The 21,088-nt window shown below is 38.9% G+C and overlaps 2 protein-coding genes across 2 annotated transcripts; both read left to right on the top strand.

Moving 5' to 3' along the window:
• The first annotated feature begins 614 nt into the window (after nucleotides 1-614).
• On the top strand, nucleotides 615-8,628 carry LOC101302400 (serine/threonine-protein kinase TIO-like). The gene is made up of 23 exons (XM_004307835.1): nucleotides 615-704; nucleotides 793-867; nucleotides 994-1,086; nucleotides 1,214-1,288; nucleotides 1,380-1,472; nucleotides 1,560-1,623; nucleotides 1,712-1,796; nucleotides 2,254-2,326; nucleotides 2,410-2,478; nucleotides 2,577-2,657; nucleotides 2,911-3,013; nucleotides 3,100-3,255; nucleotides 3,501-3,639; nucleotides 3,725-3,896; nucleotides 4,552-4,650; nucleotides 4,729-4,854; nucleotides 4,885-5,253; nucleotides 5,424-6,389; nucleotides 6,837-7,070; nucleotides 7,264-7,407; nucleotides 7,591-7,671; nucleotides 7,871-8,059; nucleotides 8,205-8,628. The coding sequence occupies exons 1-23, from the start codon at nucleotides 615-617 to the stop codon at nucleotides 8,442-8,444; spliced, it is 3,816 nt and encodes a 1,271-aa protein (XP_004307883.1). The 3' UTR covers nucleotides 8,445-8,628.
• A 3,273-nt stretch (nucleotides 8,629-11,901) lies between these two features.
• LOC101302114 (protein TOPLESS-like) lies at nucleotides 11,902-19,411 on the top strand. Its single transcript, XM_004307834.1, has 25 exons — nucleotides 11,902-11,981; nucleotides 12,113-12,292; nucleotides 12,544-12,657; nucleotides 12,749-12,907; nucleotides 13,177-13,354; nucleotides 13,437-13,563; nucleotides 13,657-13,766; nucleotides 13,902-14,040; nucleotides 14,136-14,245; nucleotides 14,463-14,532; nucleotides 14,611-14,684; nucleotides 14,760-14,855; nucleotides 14,930-15,025; nucleotides 15,185-15,312; nucleotides 15,574-15,808; nucleotides 15,904-16,071; nucleotides 16,345-16,452; nucleotides 16,530-16,676; nucleotides 16,969-17,082; nucleotides 17,179-17,361; nucleotides 17,503-17,631; nucleotides 17,733-17,828; nucleotides 18,015-18,200; nucleotides 18,607-18,779; nucleotides 18,874-19,411. The coding sequence occupies exons 1-25, from the start codon at nucleotides 11,902-11,904 to the stop codon at nucleotides 19,082-19,084; spliced, it is 3,411 nt and encodes a 1,136-aa protein (XP_004307882.1). The 3' UTR covers nucleotides 19,085-19,411.
• The last annotated feature ends 1,677 nt before the right edge of the window (nucleotides 19,412-21,088 follow it).

Genomic DNA, 21,088 nt, shown 5'->3' with positions numbered 1-21,088 from the left:
TCTCTCTCTCTCTCTCTCTCTCTCTCTCTCTCTCTCTCTCTCATTTCACTTCCAGCTTTACTTGGCTTCTCTCTCAATCTCTCTGAAATTGATAGCAATTCCATTTATGCTCAGATCGGAGCTCAAGGTACTGTTACGCCTCCATTAATTCTGCTTCGTTTCGTTTGGTTTTCGTCTACTAAATTAGTCGCCGATTCATTTATTTCGCTTCACTGGTCTTCGTAACCACTAACCCTAGGTCTTTGCTTTCGAATTTTTTTGGTTTGGGGTTGGGTTATGGCGACGGGTACGAAGGTTAGGGTTTCGGTTTCTTATTTCAGGATCTAGAAGTTTTGATTAGATTTGGTAAATATTTGATTGCGATTCCTGTGCGAATCGTTATATTTGGTAAATTTTGTTGGAAGATTAAAGCAAAACTAGTTTGATTTTACTGTGCTAGCAGTGTTTATGCAATTTAGGTATGGTTGAGTTTGCATATCATTATTAGTTGAGTAATTTTGTTTCCAAATTTCGATTGGTAAATCATGGTTAGTGAATGAGTTTGATTGTAGTTGCATTAATTGACTGTGATGTATGACTTACAGGACTGTAAGGTGTACATACAGCTGTGAAGGATGGGTGTCGAGAATTATCATGTAATTGAGCTTGTAGGTGAAGGTTCCTTCGGGAAGGTATACAAGGGAAGACGCAAGTTCACAGGCCAGGTACATATGTTCTGCATTTCTGAAAACTTAATTTTGTTTAGTTTTGGTCTTTTTTCTCTGATTACATGTTTTTGTGGCTGTTTTTCAGACTGTTGCGATGAAATTCATTATGAAACATGGGAAAAGTGACAAGGATATCCACAATTTAAGACAAGAAATTGAGGTACTAGGCTCATGTTTTCTCAAATCTAATATGTACATCTTCCTTGATTCGGTTAATGCTCATTTCTGTTTTGTTTTGTTTTAATTGTTGTCTGTTGTATGATGTAATCTGCTGTTAAATCTGCAGATTCTAAGGAAGCTGAAGCATGAAAATATCATTGAAATGCTTGATTCCTTTGAAAGCCCACAAGAGTTTTGTGTTGTCACAGAGTTTGCACAAGTATTGATTTCTTCCTTATCTAAAGTACCTATTTTGACTGTATTTGTTTATCTAGACTAGCATGTTATTGTGGAAAGTAGGAAACTCTGCAGATGTTTAAATATCAAGGACTTTCTTTGATATGCAGGGTGAACTATTTGAAATTCTTGAGGATGATAAGCACCTTCCAGAAGAACAAGTTCAAGCAATTGCTAAGCAATTGGTACTTTCTTGTCACCTGTTTATGTCCCATCTCTAACTGTCATACCATTCCGGTTAGGATTTGATAACTTTCTGTTTACCAAATATTGTAGGTGAGAGCATTGCATTATCTCCATTCAAACCGCATCATCCACCGTGACATGAAACCACAAAACATTCTCATTGGTGCTGGTTCTATTGTTAAGGTTAATATGTGTACTATTAGTATTCTTATAAGTCTGGGTGTCTATTTACCAGTATCACTTAACTTGTGAATTCTATTATTGTTACAGCTTTGTGACTTTGGGTTTGCACGAGCAATGTCCACAAATACTGTTGTTTTGCGATCCATAAAAGGTCAGAATGATTCCGGATCAACTGTTAGATATCGGAGAATCTATTTTACTTTGTTTAATGATGCAGTTAAGTTTACATTTTTCTTTAGGTACTCCCCTGTACATGGCTCCTGAACTAGTGCGGGAACAACCTTACAACCACACTGCAGATTTATGGTCTCTCGGAGTTATATTGTATGTTGCATCCCTTCACTTAAACTCTCTGGCCAAAATTTCCTTCAATTTTTATTCAACTGGCTATGTGTTAAATTTTTGATCAACGTTGCCTGTAATGGATTCTTGTATTTCTGTAACTTTTAGAACAGTTTCTAATCAATCTGTTTCTTCACTCTGTTTGTTTTTACCTTATTCTTGCTTAGTCTATTTGCTCTTCAACATATTCTAACTTGGCTCAAGAGGATTTCTAATTTAATCTGTTCCTTCACATTGTTTGTTTTTGTTACTTTATTGCTATTTAGTCTAGCTGTTCTTCAATGTTTCATTATGGAATATAATACAATATCCAAATGAATTGTAAAACTATTGTGATTCCAAGTTCCACAGCCTCTATTTTTTTTCTTTTTCTTTTTCTGCCTTATACTTTCTTCTTTTCCTCCTTACTTTTTAAGACCTTTATTTTGTGCGCATACAGATATGAATTATTTGTTGGCCAGCCTCCATTCTATACAAATTCAGTATATGCACTAGTTCGGCATATAGTGAAGGTACATGTAATCAAATTTATATGTGTTTGTGCTGTGTACATGATTAAAAGGTGTATTGTAATATTACTTTTGAACATTTTCAGGATCCTGTCAAATACCCTGACAACATGAGTTCAAGTTTTAAAAACTTTCTGAAGGGGTTGCTCAATAAGGTCGTTATATAATTTCAAATATATAACTTTTTCAGTTGAATAGTTTTATTAATTTTGCCAATCTTAAATGCTGCTGGTCTTTTGTTCTTGGAAAACAGGTGCCTCAAAATCGTTTGACTTGGCCAGCTCTTTTGGAACACCCATTTGTTAAGGAGACAGCTGAAGAACTGGAAGCTAGGGTAATGATATCTCGGTTTTTCTATATTTTTGAGAAGAGAAATGTGGAAATGATTGAAACAGCTTTGTTGATGAAACTTAAGTGATGTTTAATTATAAAATGAAAGCAGTACTTATCCTCATATTTTTGTTAACAATGAGTTCAATCGTCAGTTCAAGACTATGGAATACCTTTTGTCTTGTATTACATAGATATCCTTGTACATGCCTAGTTGTAGAAACACAGAACTAATGAAACTTTTGAACCTATTCCAGGAAATGCGGTCTGCTACTGCTGCAGAAAGGGGGTGCGTTGCAGCATGGAGGGGTGAGGGAAACAAAATCCAAACACCAGGTGGCTTGGCCGTTTCTAGTCCTGGTAAAGCGTTTTTCTGTTCTTCATGTTTTTTTTTTTTTTTGTACTGTTGTTTTTCTTTTAATGGTCATTAACTACTTACCATGTAGTAGGTATAGTCACATCTACAGCTTCTTCAGAGGACAACAGTGGAATAAGTTTTCAGGATGATGCTCAATCAAATATTCCAGACTCCAAAGCAGTCAATTCTTCTCCTAATGAGGAGTTTCCTGGGTTTGCAAATCCTGATGAAGTTAAACAGTCAGGTAACAAGGAGAAATCTGATTAATTTGTTTAGTTCTGGTAATTTATATGACCAGATCTATATTATGTTTCATAAGTGTCTGCCCCTCCTCCAGCCCCAAGTTATCATTGTCTGGGTTTCTTAGAGTTATTTTGACACCAGATTGAAATATCAATGAAACAAACTTAACTAAAGACATAACTCTCGCTCTACATAAACTTACATGATGTAGCAATCACATGTGACTTAAATGATGGTTTGCTTCAGGTTGTCAAATTCTCGACAGACTGGAAAATAACTCGCGTACGGTTAAAGGTGCACTAATAATTGGTCAAGATAATGAAGCATTAGCACATGTTTTGCTACCCATAAAACGATGCTCGCAAGGATCCCAAAATTCCAGCAGGTGAAGTTGATTTGCACGACTCCTTTGAATATAGCCTACTCTCTAGTTCGGTTCTTTAATACGTCATTGTTTGTTGAACACACAGGGATCAAGATATTCTTACTTCAAATCAATCCTTAAGAATCCTTTCAAACTTAGTTGCAGTTGGTGCCATCACTTCCAGTGGGCTGCTTGATGAAATCATACATGAAATTCTTGTTTATACCACCTTCATTGTGAGCATCAAATCTTCTGAACTGAATGAGTTAAGAGCAAAGGTATGAGTGATTCTTCTAGAACTCTTTTTTTTTTTTCCAGTCACTTTGGGCCTTTATATCTGATGTTGACATGCATTTCTGTAGCCACAAATGCTTGGAATTTGGTGTTTTATGGGCTTGGTTAGCTGTCAATAAATTACCTAGCTCTTTTGCTCATTTCAAATTGTAGTTTTGTCAGGCTCTTACAATCCTTGTATCTGCACATTGCATGTCTCAGTATTCATTAAAGTTCCCTATAAAAGAAACTTAGCATACCACACTTATACATGCCCAAATGAGTGCATTTGTTTTTTGACTAATAATATTGTTGTTTCCATCCCCATGATCTACTGCAACTTCTGAGAGTTCATTTGTAGAAGTGTTGAAATAAATTAATGTCTTAAACAGTGTCAAATTGATGGACAAATGAAAACTTATTACCTTCTCCATCCCCAAACACACCTCTTTTATTTATACTAATGTATATTTTTTTGGCATATATCTGTTGTTTTCATGTCTGTCCTATTTACCGACTCTTATGATTTTTATACAAGTTATGCAACTTTTGAGCTTTAATATCATAAATGAACAAACTAACAAGCAAATATAGCTGTCACACCCTCTCTTGCTATCTGATGATAGAGGATAAGAACATTTTGCTGACTTACTTTTGCAGAGTTTCTCAATAATCAAAGTTTTGGTAGACAATGTTGGACATGACATTGGAAGCTCATATTTCAGGCACTGGGTTGCTTTAGCTGAGATTTTTTCACAGGTTTGATTCTATCGTGGTGCATGTTACTTTATGGCAACAAGGGTCCTACTTCTGGTTCTCATCTCTTTGAATGTGTAGGTTGTTGGTTGCAGTGAAGATGCATCTGGAAGAGTTATGCTTGAATCCATAGCTTGCATTACTGCCATGTTAACAAGAGTTAATGAGGGCCTTAAAGTGTTATTCTCAACTCCAGCTCGCCAGGAGGTTTGTGGTCCTAATGAAGCAGTGAAACAGATTTTGGATCATGCTAAAACATCTGGTTTAGCGGATCAGCTTTGTCTCTGCTTAGCCACTGCTGGTGCAAGTCTTATTTCAGGTTCTTCAAATATGTTGCGCTCAGCGTGTGAAGCATGCAGGGCTATTTGGTTATTGGTAGATGCATCAGAGTTTTTTTCTACAAAAGGAAATGTCGTTTCCTTTCCGCTGAACACTATGGCTAGTCCAGCAAGGGATCAAGATCGGGGAGGTTCTGTGATTTTGATAGAATCAGCAAAACTTGTAGCTGTAGTTACTAGAGCATTAGTTAGATCTAAACCAGTTCAGGTTGCCATCCATTATTGCCTTCATCAACGTCTTGAGGCTTCACTCTATGCTGGTATTCAGGTGTTTCCCTATCCTAATTGTCCACATGTAGACAATGGTTTTTGAATCTACAAAATAATATGAAAGCTTTTTCTCATGAGAATATACCAAATATTTCTAATTATATATTGGGTTTTGTCTGCTTGGATCTTTTAACATGACTGATACTGCAATTTCCTTTCCTGTTTCAGCTCTTGTTGAGGTGCTGCTTGCAGAGTGGAATTGTTCCTGGCATTCTCTGTGGCCTGCCTAGTTCCTTACCTGTAACTACTGTTGTCAGTGGTGGAGGTGATAGGACCATTATTTCAGAGATATTCTCTTTGTTGTCTTTATGCATTTCATCTCAAAATAAAGATCCACAAGCAATTGAGACAACCAACTTGAAGAGCAAAATAAGCGATCCCAATACATTGGTCATGCATTCCTGCCTCATCCTTGCATCAGTGGCACAATGTTTAAAGGCGACTGGAAGAAATTCTGCATTGTTTATGCTTACTACATCCTCGAAGAATCAGCTTTCTCGACTTTCTGTCCTTGCTCATCACTTTTCTTCTGGTGAGAGCACAAATACTTCCTCTCGAGCTCACAGTGCATCAGCCATGTTGGCACTGGCATCTATTTTGTCCCTTGAATCTGGAGCTTCTGTTGGTTCCTCTGTCTTTGAAGTAGCTGTGCCTTTGATTCCTCAAACCACCACACTTTGTGAATACCTCAAACTTCCATCAAACAGTGAGATTGTCTCAGGTCCTAATGGCACCAATGGTGTTCTCTCAAATTGGCATGGCCTTAGGGATGGATGTGTTGGCCTTCTGGAGGCGAGATTGAGGTGGGGAGGACCTTCAGCTGTCCAACAAATGTGTGCAAGCAATATCCCTCTGCTTCTAATCAATTTGTTAGCCAAAAACCAACAATATTCTTCTCCTGAAGAAGAATCCAGTGCAAGTGATCAAGTTGGGCTTTCCCCTATAGGAGTTGTGTGGACAGTATCATCTATTTGTCAGTGCCTTTCAGGTGGAGCTTTAACCTTTCGTCAGATTCTGCTTAGAAGTGATCATATCAAACTCTTCTCTGACTTGATATCCGATACGCATCTCAAACTTGTAAAGTCCTGGGCTGGGCCTGGTGGAGGAATGGATGGCGTAAGAGATATAACAAACGCAATAATTGACCTCTTGGCATTTCCTTTTGTGGCTGTTCAGAATGCTCCAGGATTGCCAGCTGCAACTGCCTCAGTTAATAGTGGGATCCTTCTAAATATGGGGTCACCAGGTGTTAAAGTCGGCATGGAAGACAGAGACATGGTGAAAGTGATTGAGGAGGACCTGGGAAAGTATATCAAGATCCTCTTGGAGGTATGATCCTTTTCATTTATTTTTCCTCCACAGTGCAAAGGAATGGGTTTTGTTTCATATGTAGTTTCTTTTTCAGAATGGTGTTCGTTTGGCCCTTCATATTCTTTGTTTAAATGAATCACTACTAGGGAAACTGACAGCATGCACATTATTAAATGAGATATGCAGAATGAGTTAAAATGCTGAATCTGGTGTCATCCTGGTACTCAAGGACCTATGTGTTTCTCTTACTATTACTTCTGAATTTTTCAGGTAGGAGTGCCTGGTATCATTCTTTGGTGTCTAGAACATTTGGAGTTAAAAGATTTGGGAAGACCTGTGGCCTTTCTGGCTAAGATGATAGCTCAGCGACCATTGGCAGTTCAACTTGTGGGTAAAGGCTTGTTGGATCCTACTAAGATGAGAAGATTGCTGGATCGTTCAAGCCCAAAAGAAGTCATTCTGGATGGTCTGATGATTGTTTCTGATTTGGCTCGCATGGACAAGGTTAGATTTGGTTTACTTTCAGATCAATATCCCTTTCCTTGTCTATTAAACTTGTGATAAAATTTGGGGCATGCATTAGGGATATATAACCCCTAATTTCTTCTGATCATTTATCTTCGTTTTATAAATCTCACTATCTCAACATAGGAATATTCATGACCTTTCTTTTTATCTTTTATCTTTTGGTGCCTAGGGATTCTATGAATACATTAACCGGGCTTCTCTGCTGGAGTTCTTCAAGGGATTTCTTGTTCATGAAGATCCTAGTGTGCGTTCGAAGGCTTGCAGTGCTCTAGGCAACATGTGCCGGCACAGCTCCTATTTTTACAGTTCCCTTGTAAGTAAACTAAAGTTCTTTGGAATATGTTGGCTCCTCTTTGGGGAACAATGGGTTGCCATAAAGTTCTTGTGGATGCTCAAACACTATTATCTGGATATCTGAAGCTTATCTTACTTCTCATCTACAAGCACACATAATAATTTCTATTTAATCTTGTAACTGGATATGATGATGTTCCAGGCAAGGAATCAAATCATTGGCCTCCTTATTGATCGATGCTCTGACCCAGACAAACGTACACGGAAATTTGCTTGTTTTGCTGTAAGTTCTGTTGCCCTGCAATAAAAATCTATTTTCCATTGTAGCCAACTGTTGCAATAGATAATTATAAGGGATAAATTCACTACATCGCAATAGTCATAATATTTCACGATCAGAATGTAGAGACTAATTAATTAAACCTTGTAACTATGTGGCTAGGATTCTTCATTCTAACACACGCTCTCTCTTCTCTGTGCAGATTGGAAATGCCGCTTACCATAACGATATGTTGTACGAAGAGCTGCGGCGATCTATCCCCAAGCTTGCCAATTTGTTGCTTTCATCTGAGGAAGACAAGACAAAAGCAAATGCAGCAGGTGCACTAAGCAATCTTATCCGCAACTCCAACAAGCTTTGCGAAGACATTGTATCCAAAGGAGCCATGCAGGTTGGTGGTCATTCTGCTTTTGTTACCCATCTGAAATAATCTTACACAGCTTTCTTGTGCATCCCGATTTCCCCTTCCTACCTTAGCTTGAAATATATCAGGAAATGACTCTAATATGACTGAACCTAACCGGTGAATGTCGCAGTCTTTGCTGAAGTTGGTGGCAGAGTGTTCAGAGCTAGCTCTGAATCCAAGTAGGAGAGATTCGGCGCATGAGTCACCTCTCAAAATAGCTCTGTTTTCATTGGCAAAGATGTGCTCACATCCGCCGTGCAGAGACTTCCTCCGTTCATCTGACTTGTTCCCTGTGATCGGACGGCTGCGGCAATCCCCAGAATCAACAATTGCCAACTACGCATCTGCCATTATCAACAAAGTTGCCTGATCTCCTCAACCAAGTTTTGCATCAGCAACTGCCACTAAATAGGGCATTCATCATGGGGTAAGCACACTGCTTGCTGCAATAGTATTCATATATGTACGTATGTAATATGTATATGGATGATCTGTATTGTTTTCTTTTTCCTTTAGTTGTTCCAACTATAAATGAGCACACATCCCTTTCCTTCATCATTACGGTAGGAAGTGGGGAACCTGGATTGTGATTGGGCCTGTGGGTCAATAGGTCGGGGTTGGCCTGCTTCTGGGCCCAACCTCATGTTTGCTTACCCTGGAAATAGGTAATAAGTAGGTCCGCCGTCCACGTGTAGTTCCGTACAATTAGGCGGTGGCATTGAATGATACGACGCCGCTTGGCGCTATGCTGTGCACGAGGCTGCCCATGACCACCTATGTGTTTCGGAGCCACTAAAGTTGATTCAAATCCACTTCTAGTTGTGCTTTGAAATTTCTCTGAGGGAGTGGTCCCAAAACTCCGAGTGTGATGTGATTTTTATTCAGAGGGAAACTACGGTACGAGTGTGTTACATGGAGGAAATGCCTAGCGGCGTTAGATCTGGGAAATTAAGAAAAAAATATATGTTGTCAGAAAAGTGGGAACACGTTCCAATGTGTGATAAGCAGCTCTGCTTATCAAAGGCCCTATACAAGACAGCTACTCCGCACTACGCCCGACGAGGACAGGTTTGATTGATTGGTAGATAATAAATTAGATTCTTAATAGGGAAAAGTCATAAAAATAGGAAATTCATTTATGGTTGGAAAAACAAGACAGCAGTGGGACCACAACTGTTGAAACAGGAAGGAGGTAGTGGTAAATAAGTACGAGGTAATACCGTGTTAGGTTTTACGTGACTCAACTGCTATCATACGTCCTTAAATTTTCTATCAAATAAACATATAAACAACAACGAGTTTATCGGAAGTTCGATTTAGTCCCGATCTTCTACTTATATGAAACGGTTTTTAATGTTAGTATGTAACACAATGTTTTGTGATGAAAATATGATGAATTTCAACCATATAGCCATGTTAAACTAAATGTTAATCTAAGCTGGCTGTTTGTCGCTTTTTCCGCTGGTAGCAATTTGCTTTTGTGGTGTTGATTCATGAGAATTTATGTTCTCGGTCGGTCCATTGTGGATGGTCAGGCCAGCCTACCTAGCAAAGGGAATTAAATAGAATGATGTTCAATCTTTACTTATCACATGGTATGTTTGCAACTTAACAAGATGAAGGTCAAGTTAATCAATATAGCTTTGAAAGAAAAAAATCTAGCTCCACTACAAGTGTAGTGCAGGGACATGTGTTCACAACAAATATTGCATTAGAACCCTAAAAAATAAACAAATATTGCATCATGTTATCACGGGCAGGCCTAGTAGGCGATAATAATCTTTCACTTGTACTAGTGCTAGCTAACCCTTTTCATTTTTACGTGTACGATACTTGCATGATGGGATGGGATGGGTTGGGAAGGGCGAGATGACCACGCATCCACCGCTTTACTCTGAAGAAGCCCACGCAACTTTTGAGGGTCACCTTTCGTCCTCTTCAATCACTAAAAAGGGTCTGAAATGTTCCTTACACTATCCAGGAAACCAGCTGTGTTGGTTTGGTAAATAATAAATAATGCATAACTTCTATAATCATATACATCATTCATTTATAAAGAAATTTATAGTCATTATTATTATTAGATTTACATTTAAGGGTTAAAAATAAAACAATTTAACTTAAGAATAATTCTCTCCATCTTTAGATGTAAATCTAACAATGACTGACTAGGTGAACACTATTGTTCAACATTAAATTGGTCACGATGAAATAGATGTAAAAGTAAAAATTTTAGGTAGCACATACCTAAAAAATATTAATTTTTGACAATCATTATTTCATTTTGGTTGAGATGTATGTTTACATAAGATTTACAACAGTTTTTAAAAGACTATGAGAAGACAAGTGAATTTGTTAGATGATCAATTTAAAACATATCGCATTCAATAAGTTATGATCATTTATCTTACTACAAAAAAAGAATGGTGTTGAAAACGAAGTTTTCCGGTAATGTGTTTTGAAAACGAAGTTTTGTTTGGTAAGGGTGTTATGTTTGAAAATGAAGTTGTTGAACCAAATGAAAGGAAGAAAAAGGACGTCTGCCGACTAGACTGTTTAAGCCTTTAAGGCACACGAGTCTCTCTCACACTTCAATTATGCTCTCTCTTTTGGATGTAAGAGGAGTAAAACTCATTTCTTCCACGTGGATGGCTACCATTTGAGGTTCAGACTTCAGACACACAAGTGTCACCCAAACTCACTGGACCAATAGCCACACGAGCTCATGGAACCACTGGAGCGAGTTGCGTAGGGTACCATTTCCAGCAGTCTAGGGTTTTCTCTGTGGAGTCTCAGCAGGACTAGGTAGACTGTGATGTATATATAGTCACTAGAGTCCAACAGAGAGAGAGAGAAGGAAAGTCAGGTAGAGAGAGAAAGAGATAATGGAGAAAGAGAGAGAGAGACAGACAGGGAGGGTTTACTTAAGAATTACTAAAAATAGGAAAGAACGAAATTAAATTAAAAAATAAGAAACAAATAAATTAGAAAGAACTGATATAGATGGAGAGAGAGAGAGAGTGAGTGCCCGAAGCAAAAGCAGAAAACAGCACAAGCTTTGTCTCTGTACTAGAGAGAGAAAAAAGTATATAAAGATAGAGAAGGGAGAAAGAGACAGATACAAAGTAAACATTTTTAGAGAGAGAAAGTTAAGAGGGTTGTTGTTGCAGTTTTATCAGAGAGAGAAAGAGGAAAGCAGAGAGCTTCAGAGAAAAAGAAACCCTAAACCTAGAAGAAGAGGAAGAAGATGAAGAAATGTTTCACTTTTCTGGGCTCTGGTGAACTCTTTCTGTAAGGCTATATCTCAATCTCGATTACCCAACTCGTATTTTGAAATCAAGGTCGAAACTTTTGGTGGGCTCTGGGTTTTGGATTGGTGCTGGAGCACATGTGAGCTTGTACTAAAGGTTGGATCTTTATTGTTGGAGCTGAAATTTGAGTATTTGAAGTGGGGTTTGCTTGAACAATAGGTTTGGTTGTGTTGTTTTTGTTTTGGGTATTTGTGCTTTTTTGTTGGTGGTTTTTCTCTGGAAATTGTCTGGTGGGTGAAAGGCATTTACTTGTAGTGAGCTGGAGGGTAGATGATTGTGGGTTCTCTGCAAAATTGGTGATTTTGTGAGAAAATACTGGATGATGAATGGTTTGATGCAAAGATTAGCACAATTGTAGGAAAGGTGAAGGAAGAAATAGGTTCTGCGGCTTCAATTTTTTGTTTCATTGTTGACCTTTTCGGATCCGAAAAGGAGTTTGGGTAAAACCCCAATAAAAAATTGTAGTTGATTCAATCACCAATCTTTGCACTGGAGCGGTTAGGATTACCTGGGGCAATGTCTTCCTTGAGTAGGGAACTGGTGTTCTTGATTTTACAGTTCTTGGATGAGGAGAAGTTCAAGGAGACGGTTCATAAGTAAGTTTCCAGTTTATAATGATGTTTTTGTTCAGTTGTTGTCTGTTTTGGGAATGAAAAGATTGTGAACACTCTAGTCTCTGTTTTGATTATGTGTCCTTGTATGTAATGTGCATCTTCTGAACTTTTAGGCTAGAGCAAGAGTCTGGTTTTTTCTTCAATATGAAGCATTTTGAGGATCAAGTCCAGGCTGGAGAGTGGGATGAAGTCGAGCGATATTTGGGTGGCTTCACTAAAGTCGAAGACAATCGGTATTCAATGAAGATCTTCTTTGAAATCAGGAAGCAGAAGTATTTGGAAGCTCTTGACAGGTGACATTCAAACCCATTGCTTTTACTATTAGTAAATATGTTAAATTGATGCAAACAAGCTGTACTGAGTCTATGTGAAAAAGGCACTTGAAATGGTAATGGTCTGCTGGTGGTTTTATTTCTTCGTTAAATTAAGAAACAAAGCTCAGTCTTGTTTAGTTGGTTTAGGTTTTAACTTCTTCTGTAGCATCATAGGGTTTGTTATGCAGCATTCTGATGAGTTTGTTTGATTTTCAATTTTCTGCTTTCAGGCAGGATAGGGCGAAGGCTGTTGAAATTCTTGTGAAGGACCTTAAGGTGTTTGCATCTTTTAATGAGGAACTTTTCAAGGAGATCACTCAGTTGCTCACTCTTGACAACTTCAGGTATTGCTTGTTTGCCTTTGCTGGTTCATTGTCAACATGGCAGTCACTTAATAATTGGTCCTCACACAGTTCTATTGTACTATATCATCAGGCAAAATGAGCAGCTTTCCAAGTACGGTGACACAAAATCGGCTCGGAATATAATGCTTATAGAACTTAAAAAGCTCATTGAAGCTAACCCATTATTTCGTGATAAACTTGCGTTTCCGTCCTTCAAAAGTTCACGTTTGAGGACTCTGATAAACCAGAGGTAACTCTCAATCTCCTTTTGAACTTATTTTGTGCATGTTTGTTGTCAACTTGTTATCCTACTCTTTTTACAATCAAGCTTCTGGTGCACAAGATGCCTTGAGTCTTGTAGCAAATTCACCTCTTAATTGATAGGAGAATTGATTGATTATTTATCACTATTTCTGCTTATCAATAAGAGTACTGAGTTACTGAAAGTTTTTCTTCTTTCTCATATAAAATTTTCATAAAAGGGCTGCTCTCTCTAAGTTCATTTCCCTTTTGTTTCAGTCTCAATTGGCAGCACCAACTTTGCAAGAATCCCCGTCCAAATCCTGATATTAAAACACTATTTATGGATCATTCTTGCACTCCAAATGCTAATGGATCTCGTCCCCCTCCCACAAACAATCCCCTAGTTGGACCAATTCCAAAGGCTGGTGCTTTTCCTCCTATCGGTGCCCATGGTGTAAGTTGCATCTGTTCATCTGCATAAGAGTGAAGTACTGTAATTTTTTATGATCTCAAATCAGCCGTTTGTCTCTGTGCAGCCATTTCAGCCTGTTGTCTCCCCCTCTCCTGGTGCTATTGCTGGGTGGATGTCAAACCCTAATCCTTCTATGCCTCATCCTGCTGTTGCAGCAGCTCCTCCTGGTCTTGTGCAGCCTTCTAGTGCAGGTGAAATTTTTATATGTAATAAATGCTATTAGCTAAATTTTCTTTTTCAATGCCTTGAAGGTGGTTTTTTACCATTATGTTTTCTTTGTACAGCTGCTTTCTTGAAGCATCCAAGGACGCCAACAGGTGTTACAGGGATGGATTATCAGTCAGCTGATTCAGAGCACTTGATGAAGCGTATTCGTACTGGCCCAGCTGAAGAGGTATGAAGAGGAAGAATAAATGTTTTGAGTTCAGTTGTCTTGTTTGTTACTAGTATTGGTACAACAAATTTGAGATTCCCTTGCAACCCTCTGATTAAAACTAAGAAAAAATATAATGCCACCATGTTCTTGCAGGTATCCTTTTCTGGTGTGATGCATGGTTCCAATGCATATTCACAAGATGACCTTCCCAAGGCTGTTGTTCGGACCCTTAGTCAAGGATCTAATGTAATGAGCATGGACTTCCATCCACAGCAACAAAATATTCTTCTAGGTTTGTACTTAAAGATGTTATTATGGTCCATTTGTCTTCTGGTTCTTTCTGTATTATTTATTTTATTTTTACAATTTTCAATTATTTGTTTGTAGTTGGGACAAATGTTGGTGACATCAGTCTTTGGGAATTAGGGTCCCGGGAAAGGTTGGTACATAAACCTTTCAAGGTCTGGGATATACAAGCCGCGTCAATGCCACTACAGGTATTACACGTTTTGACTACATATGGGTGCTGATTCTTTTAGTCTAGTCAGTATTGCGTTATGGTCCGTCCATAAACTCGTAACTGAGTCCAGTTTAGGGAAGGGTATAGGATCGAGTCTCAGGGTAGGCGACACATTCGCACTAACTACTCCATAAATTATGATTCTAGAAGAGTGACTGATTATACTCTGAACCAATACTATTTTGTTTTACCAGACCGCTTTGGTGAATGATGCTACAATATCAGTGAATCGTTGTGTTTGGGGGCCAGATGGACTTATGCTTGGTATGTATACTTCTGATCTAATGAAATAAATAACTTGTAGTTGTTACCTTAATTAAGCGTACCTTCTAAACTGTGCAGGTGTTGCATTTTCTAAGCACATCGTTCAGATATATACTTACAATCCAACTGGAGAATTGAGACAACATTTGGAGGTAAGCTAGTACTTAAGATAATTTTCTTCATGGAGGGAAAAGCACTGGTCATTGACAATCTTTCTCATCCTTTAGATTGATGCTCACGTTGGCGGTGTTAATGACATTGCATTTGCTCATCCGAACAAACAAATGTGTATTGTTACTTGCGGAGATGATAAAGTGATTAAGGTAATAGCTGTCAGACTTGATGTTATTTGTACATAGAAGAGATCTGGGCCTGATTCTAAGTATCTCTGTGACAGGTGTGGGATGCTGTAGCCGGACGCAGACAATATACATTTGAAGGCCATGAAGCTCCTGTATATTCAGTGTGCCCTCATTCCAAAGAAAACATACAAGTATGTCTTCTTTAAAAGTGCATCATCATCCTTAATAGTGTAGGATTTCAATATGTTGACTTATAGATATTAGTTGGAGTCTGCCAGCCATTCACATAACAAATGAAGCTGCAACAATCGCCATTATACTTGTATAACCAGCACTTTTTCTTGTATCAGTTCATTTTTTCGACTGCGATTGACGGGAAGATTAAAGCTTGGCTATACGACTGTTTGGGGTCAAGGGTTGACTATGATGCTCCTGGACTTTGGTGCACCATGATGGCTTATAGTGCAGACGGAACCAGGTAAAGCTTGTTCAAATGAAACTGAAGTCCAATAAACTGCTGGATGTTTGTGTATTTCCATACTATTTTTAATGGGTCAGTTAGCCTCTTCATTACCAATAATTTACCAGTGGGAATTTTTTGGAAGTTTCCCATCTTCCTCCTTTTCCATCAATGGTTTCAGTTTTTAATTCTTTTTTAGTCCATGAAGCCATTAATGTATATAAAATTTATTGCTCAAATATATATGTTTCTTAAAGTGGATGCATATTGTATGTGTAGACTCTTCTCATGTGGAACGGGTAAAGACGGTGAATCTCATTTGGTGGAGTGGAATGAGAGCGAAGGGGCCATCAAAAGGACATATTCTGGGTTTAGGAAACGCTCCTCAGAGGTTGTCCAGTTTGACACAACAAGGAACCGGTTCTTAGCCGCTGGTGATGAATTTCAAATAAAGTTCTGGGACATGGACAATACCAATGTGCTGGCAGCTGTTGATGCAGATGGAGGGTTACCTGTGAGTAATGCTTTCCTTTTATACTATGATAATAGCACTAATGTGGAGAGTGCATAAGTCACATAAGTACTTATTGTCTGTTTTGCTTTTTGCAGGCTAGCCCAAGACTCAGATTCAACAAAGAAGGGTCCTTGTTGGCTGTAACAACGACTGACAGTGGTATAAAGATTTTAGCAAATAATGATGGTGTGCGCTTGATAAGGATGTTGGAGAGCAGAGCTATGGAGAAAAACCGAGGCACTTCTGATCCCATCAACACTAAGGTAGTCTGTGTTATATTGTCCTGAGGGCAGTATTTCCAAATTGTAATTTTACATTAGTTATTTCAAATTGTTATATTATCCATTAGTCATTTCACTTATTTGTCAATCAGTATCAATATGATGCATGCCGTGTTTTATGTGCTATACTGACATTAATTGCTTCAAATTTTAATTTCTGTCAGCTAGGCTATACTGACATTAATTGCTTCAAATTTTAATTTCTGTCAGCTAGGTAATTTTATTGCTTACACTTTGTTATATCTCTTCTAGCAGCCTTTGATTGTCAATGCACTAGGCCCCATTGGGAATGTTTCTAACGCAGTTGCTCCAACTCTGGAACGTGCGGATAGAATCCAACCTGCTGCTTCTATCAGTAGTCTGGTAAGTTCTTTTCTTTTTTGGCTTGAAAGTTTTAAATGCTGCCTATGTTCGTGCATTTATATTGGTTTTCGCGGCAGGGTAATATGGAGAACAGCAGGCTTGTTGATGTTAAACCACGGATCCCTGATGATTTAGACAAGATTAAGAGCTGGAAAATTTCGGATATTGCGGATCCTTCTCAAATGAAAGCTTTAAGGTTGCCTGACTCCACAACAGCTGGAAAGGTGTGGATAAATGTATATATAATATATATATATATATCATCTCTCAACAAGTTATTCGTAAATGAAGCCTTTTAATCTTAATACATGAGTTGAAAATCCACCCCTTTATTGTGTTTTGGTGATTGTTGTTTTCCCCTACCAGAACTCACCTTCTAATTAACTATGTTTTGATTTTTGTTTATTTGATTTTTATACCGGATAAAGAACTGCGTTAGTTTTGTTCATTTAGAGGACATACTTTACATCCTTATTTCCAGAATACAACATTGATGCTAACTATTGGAAATTGCAGGTTGTGAGACTAATGTACACCAACAATGGTTTGGCTCTGTTAGCCCTCGCATCCAATGCTGTTCACAAGCTTTGGAAATGGCCACGTAATGACAGGAATAATCCATCAGGGAAGGTCTGGCTTCTGTCCTGTTCGTCCTAAAGTGAATCGCTACCTGTTATTTAGTTTATGTTTCTTATGGATTCCCTACCTTGTGATATTTTCTTCCAGGCTAGTGCATATGTTGTTCCACAGTTGTGGCAGCCTCCGAATGGAATTCTTATGGCTAATGATGTAAATGACAATAAACCAGCTGAGGAATCTACTGCATGCATTGCTTTATCGAAAAATGATTCCTACGTAATGTCTGCATCTGGCGGGAAGGTCTCTTTGTTCAACATGATGACATTTAAGGTATGCCATTACAGCTTCTTTTAGAACCACTACATATATTTGAAGCATGTTTTTGCACTTCATTTATATTTGGTATTCCATATATTCATTCTCATTTCATTAACTTGTTTCCTGAGATAAGCCTGGTTTTTTTTTTTCCAGGTCATGACAACATTTGTATCTCCCCCTCCTGCTGCCACTTTTCTGGCATTCCATCCTCAAGATAATAATATAATCGCTATTGGCATGGAGGACTCTACTATTTTAATATATAATGTTAGGGTTGATGAGGTGAATATCCTTCCATGGCTAGATCTATATTCATTTTGTCTTCGAGCTTTTTCTTATGTCTGGTTATTTGAAAGAAACTAAATGGTAGATGGAATTGACAGGTCAAAACCAAACTGAAGGGTCACCAGAATCGGATAACGGGCCTTGCGTTTTCCCAAACTCTTAACATACTGGTTTCTTCAGGAGCTGATGCCCAGGTTAGTGGCTAGTTAACTGTAGTGGGAACTTCTTCGTTTCTTATGAAAATGAAACGTTTTGCCATTAAGATGAGCTGGTGCTTTAATGAAACGTTTAATCTGATTTCAATGGGGATATTTTACATTCGATTCCATAGACTATAATTTCTTTGATATTTTGATTTACTCTAAATGGCTTGGTTGTAGTTATGTGTGTGGAGCATTGATGGGTGGGAGAAAAAGAAAACAAGGTTTATACAAGCACCAACTGGTAGGCAATCCCCATTGGTTGGAGAAACAAAAGTTCAGTTCCATAATGATCACACACATCTGTTGGTTGCCCATGAAAGTCAAATTGCTGTGTATGACAGCAAGCTTGATTGTTTACGCTCTGTAAGTTATTCACCATACAGTCCTTACTTTTTCATCTTGAATTGCTGAGACTGTAATATTGGTTTGGTGGTGAAACTTAGAAGTTAGACATTAGCTACTTGAAATGAACTTTCTTGCACAGTTGGTTCAATGATATCTGTGCCAAAGTTGATACATCTCATCTCCCTGTTTCAATGAAAACTCGTGTGGCACATTTTTATTTTCACTGTAGCCTTACTCGGTAGTATAACGATTAACAAAAAAACCTTGGGTTTAACTCAGATAAAAAGGTATCTGTCTCGAAATGCTTGAAGTCTTGAGCAATAAAATTTATTTACTTTAATCCATCATCTTTTAGAATAGAAAAATTTGTCCATCTTTACTGTAGTATGACTTTTCTCTCTTCCTTTCCCCTATATGTTGGCAGTGGTCTCCGAAAGATGCACTGGCTGCTCCCATCTCATGTGCAATATATTCGTGTGATGGTTTGTTGGTTTATGCTACTTTTTGTGACGGTGCTGTGGGAGTTTTTGATGCTGATAGCTTAAGACTAAGATGTCGAATAGCGCCTTCTGCTTATATACCATCATTTTCTCTCAGGTGAGCAGAAAATATTGTTCTATTTGTTGAATAGAAACCCTGTTGCTTCTGTCTTTTTCTTGTACTATACTGAATCTAATTTGTACATTTGCAGCAGCAGCAACCCGTCCTATCCTCTGGTTGTAGCAGCTCATCCGTCTGAGCCTAACCAGATTGCAGTAGGCATGACTGATGGGTCAGTGCATGTGGTCGAACCATCTGATGCAGAGCTAAAGTGGGGTGGCACACCCTCTCAAGATAATGGGCCTTCCAACTCATCAAATCCTTCTGCTAGTGGTCAAGCATCTGAACTTCCTTCCAGGTGATGAATACGGCTAGTTAAGTTATGTTCAAGATGAGTAGACCAGACAGACATCATGCTGCAGTTTCGCGAATTTAGCTAGTATTTACCTTTCCCATTTTTTCAGCTGAGCCACTCCTTTGGGTCCATGGTTCGTTATTCTATGTATATCTTTTTGGTTTTCTTTAGTTTGCCCAATGAAGTTTGTAGGAATATGAATCTGTATATTGCTTGTGGTCAGAATTTGTTTTGTTGGATGACAACCATGAGAGGCCAATTTGCCTTCCCGGCAGTATTTTAGTTTTTCTTCGTTCTATTTCAATACATACGAGGTAATATGGTTTTCGGAGTGAATCATTGTTCATAACTGAGCTTGTCACATTCCGTAGAAAATCAAGTGTCATTTCGAAAGCCATCTAATTTTTCTTGCACACATAAGGCTCTACTTCGCATCCTCCGGACATTAAGATCTTGCCCTTCTAACCGCACGATAAACCAAATACAACCGAGACAGAATGAGTAGCAAGAAGAAGAGTGGGCCCATTTTGTGACGAACTAGAAGAATATTGGCGTAGTCTTCCAAAGGTTATGGGCCAGTAGAGCTTCATCTCAATCTCCCAATAAAAAAATATAAAAAAGCTCATTTAATACTAATTTAAACCTCTTATTTTTTATTTTAATGACAATTTTTTTTATTAGCCTATTTCAATATAAGGTAACATTTTTTATGCCCAAATGCACAAATTTTTATGTTCAAATGCATAAATATTTACTAAAGTCTTAATAAACCATATTATTTTAAGACTATTTTGCTATCACCCCTTAAACATGCATAGAGAGAGAGAGAAAGAAAAAATGAAAGAGAGAATACTTGGCCGGAATCTCACCGGACTCTGGTCACCAGCTGCCGAACTCCGGTCACCGAAATTTCCCCGACCACCAAGTTACTGACCCCTAATAATCGTGTTACTAACCTCTAATAATCAGTTACTGACCCCCAATAATCAACTTATTTCAGCTTAATAATACCAGAAAAGAAGAAATATCAGAACATAATCAGTTACTGACCCCCAATAATCAGTTGCTAGTCAATAATCGCTTTAAACATACCTTTTTAAGTTCGAAAGGACTCAGAAAACAAAGCAACTGGACCAATAAACATCGTCAACATTCAATATTCCACCATCCCTTTTCCTATTCACCCTTCCTCTTTTCTCAAATTCTCATCTCATAAAAATAGAGAGAAAAACTAGTCAAAGCCATGCACCTGCCCAAGTTTTGAGGGATTTCATAACAAGAGTTCACGCCATTCCCACACCCACACCAGTACTACTGTACTCTCTCGTCTCCTATCTCTTCTCTCTCTGCAAAATCAAACTTTTCTCTCACATACCCAAAAATGGTGCTCGATGTTTCGATCGAGGAGATCGATCAGCCGGAGGTCATCCGCGCCTACCTCGCCAATGTCTCCAACCTCTTCACCGTCCACGTGGACTCCAAGCGCATCCTGACCGTCCTCACCGACCACGACAGCGTCACTTCCAAGTGGCTCACCGAGCTCCTCCGCTCCAAATCCACCAACACCAAGCCTCCTCTCCTCAGCGCTGCCTCCACCTTCCCTCCCGACTCCATCTTCGTCGGCCTCGTCGCCGAGGAGCACCTCCCCTTCTACGGCCCTCGCCCCTACGACTCCACCGACCACTGCCTCGACCTCCTCACCCTCCGTGTCGGCTCTCACTGCCTCATGCTCGAGCTCGAGGGCGGCCACTACGACCCCTAATCGGAGACCGTAGTGGTGCATGATGGAGCTCGGCTCGCATCGACGTTTCCAAGCGACGGTGTGCAGACGACGTTGGAGAATGACCAGATCGGGATTTGACGCTGCTCTTCGGACTCGTAGTGTTGCAGTGATAGGCGAGGAGGAGGCCGGGCAATAAGCGGAGGTGAGGATGAGGTCGCCATAGATGATGGAGGCGCGGATGAGACCGCCAGTGACGGATCTGTAAGAGAGAGAGAGAGAGAGAGAGAG

The sequence above is a fragment of the Fragaria vesca genome, linkage group LG7 (assembly GCF_000184155.1).
Source record: "Fragaria vesca subsp. vesca linkage group LG7, FraVesHawaii_1.0, whole genome shotgun sequence".
NCBI lineage: Eukaryota > Viridiplantae > Streptophyta > Magnoliopsida > Rosales > Rosaceae > Fragaria > Fragaria vesca.
The sequence above is the reverse complement of the archived record's forward strand: the minus strand, read 5'-3'. Positions and strand labels throughout refer to the sequence as shown.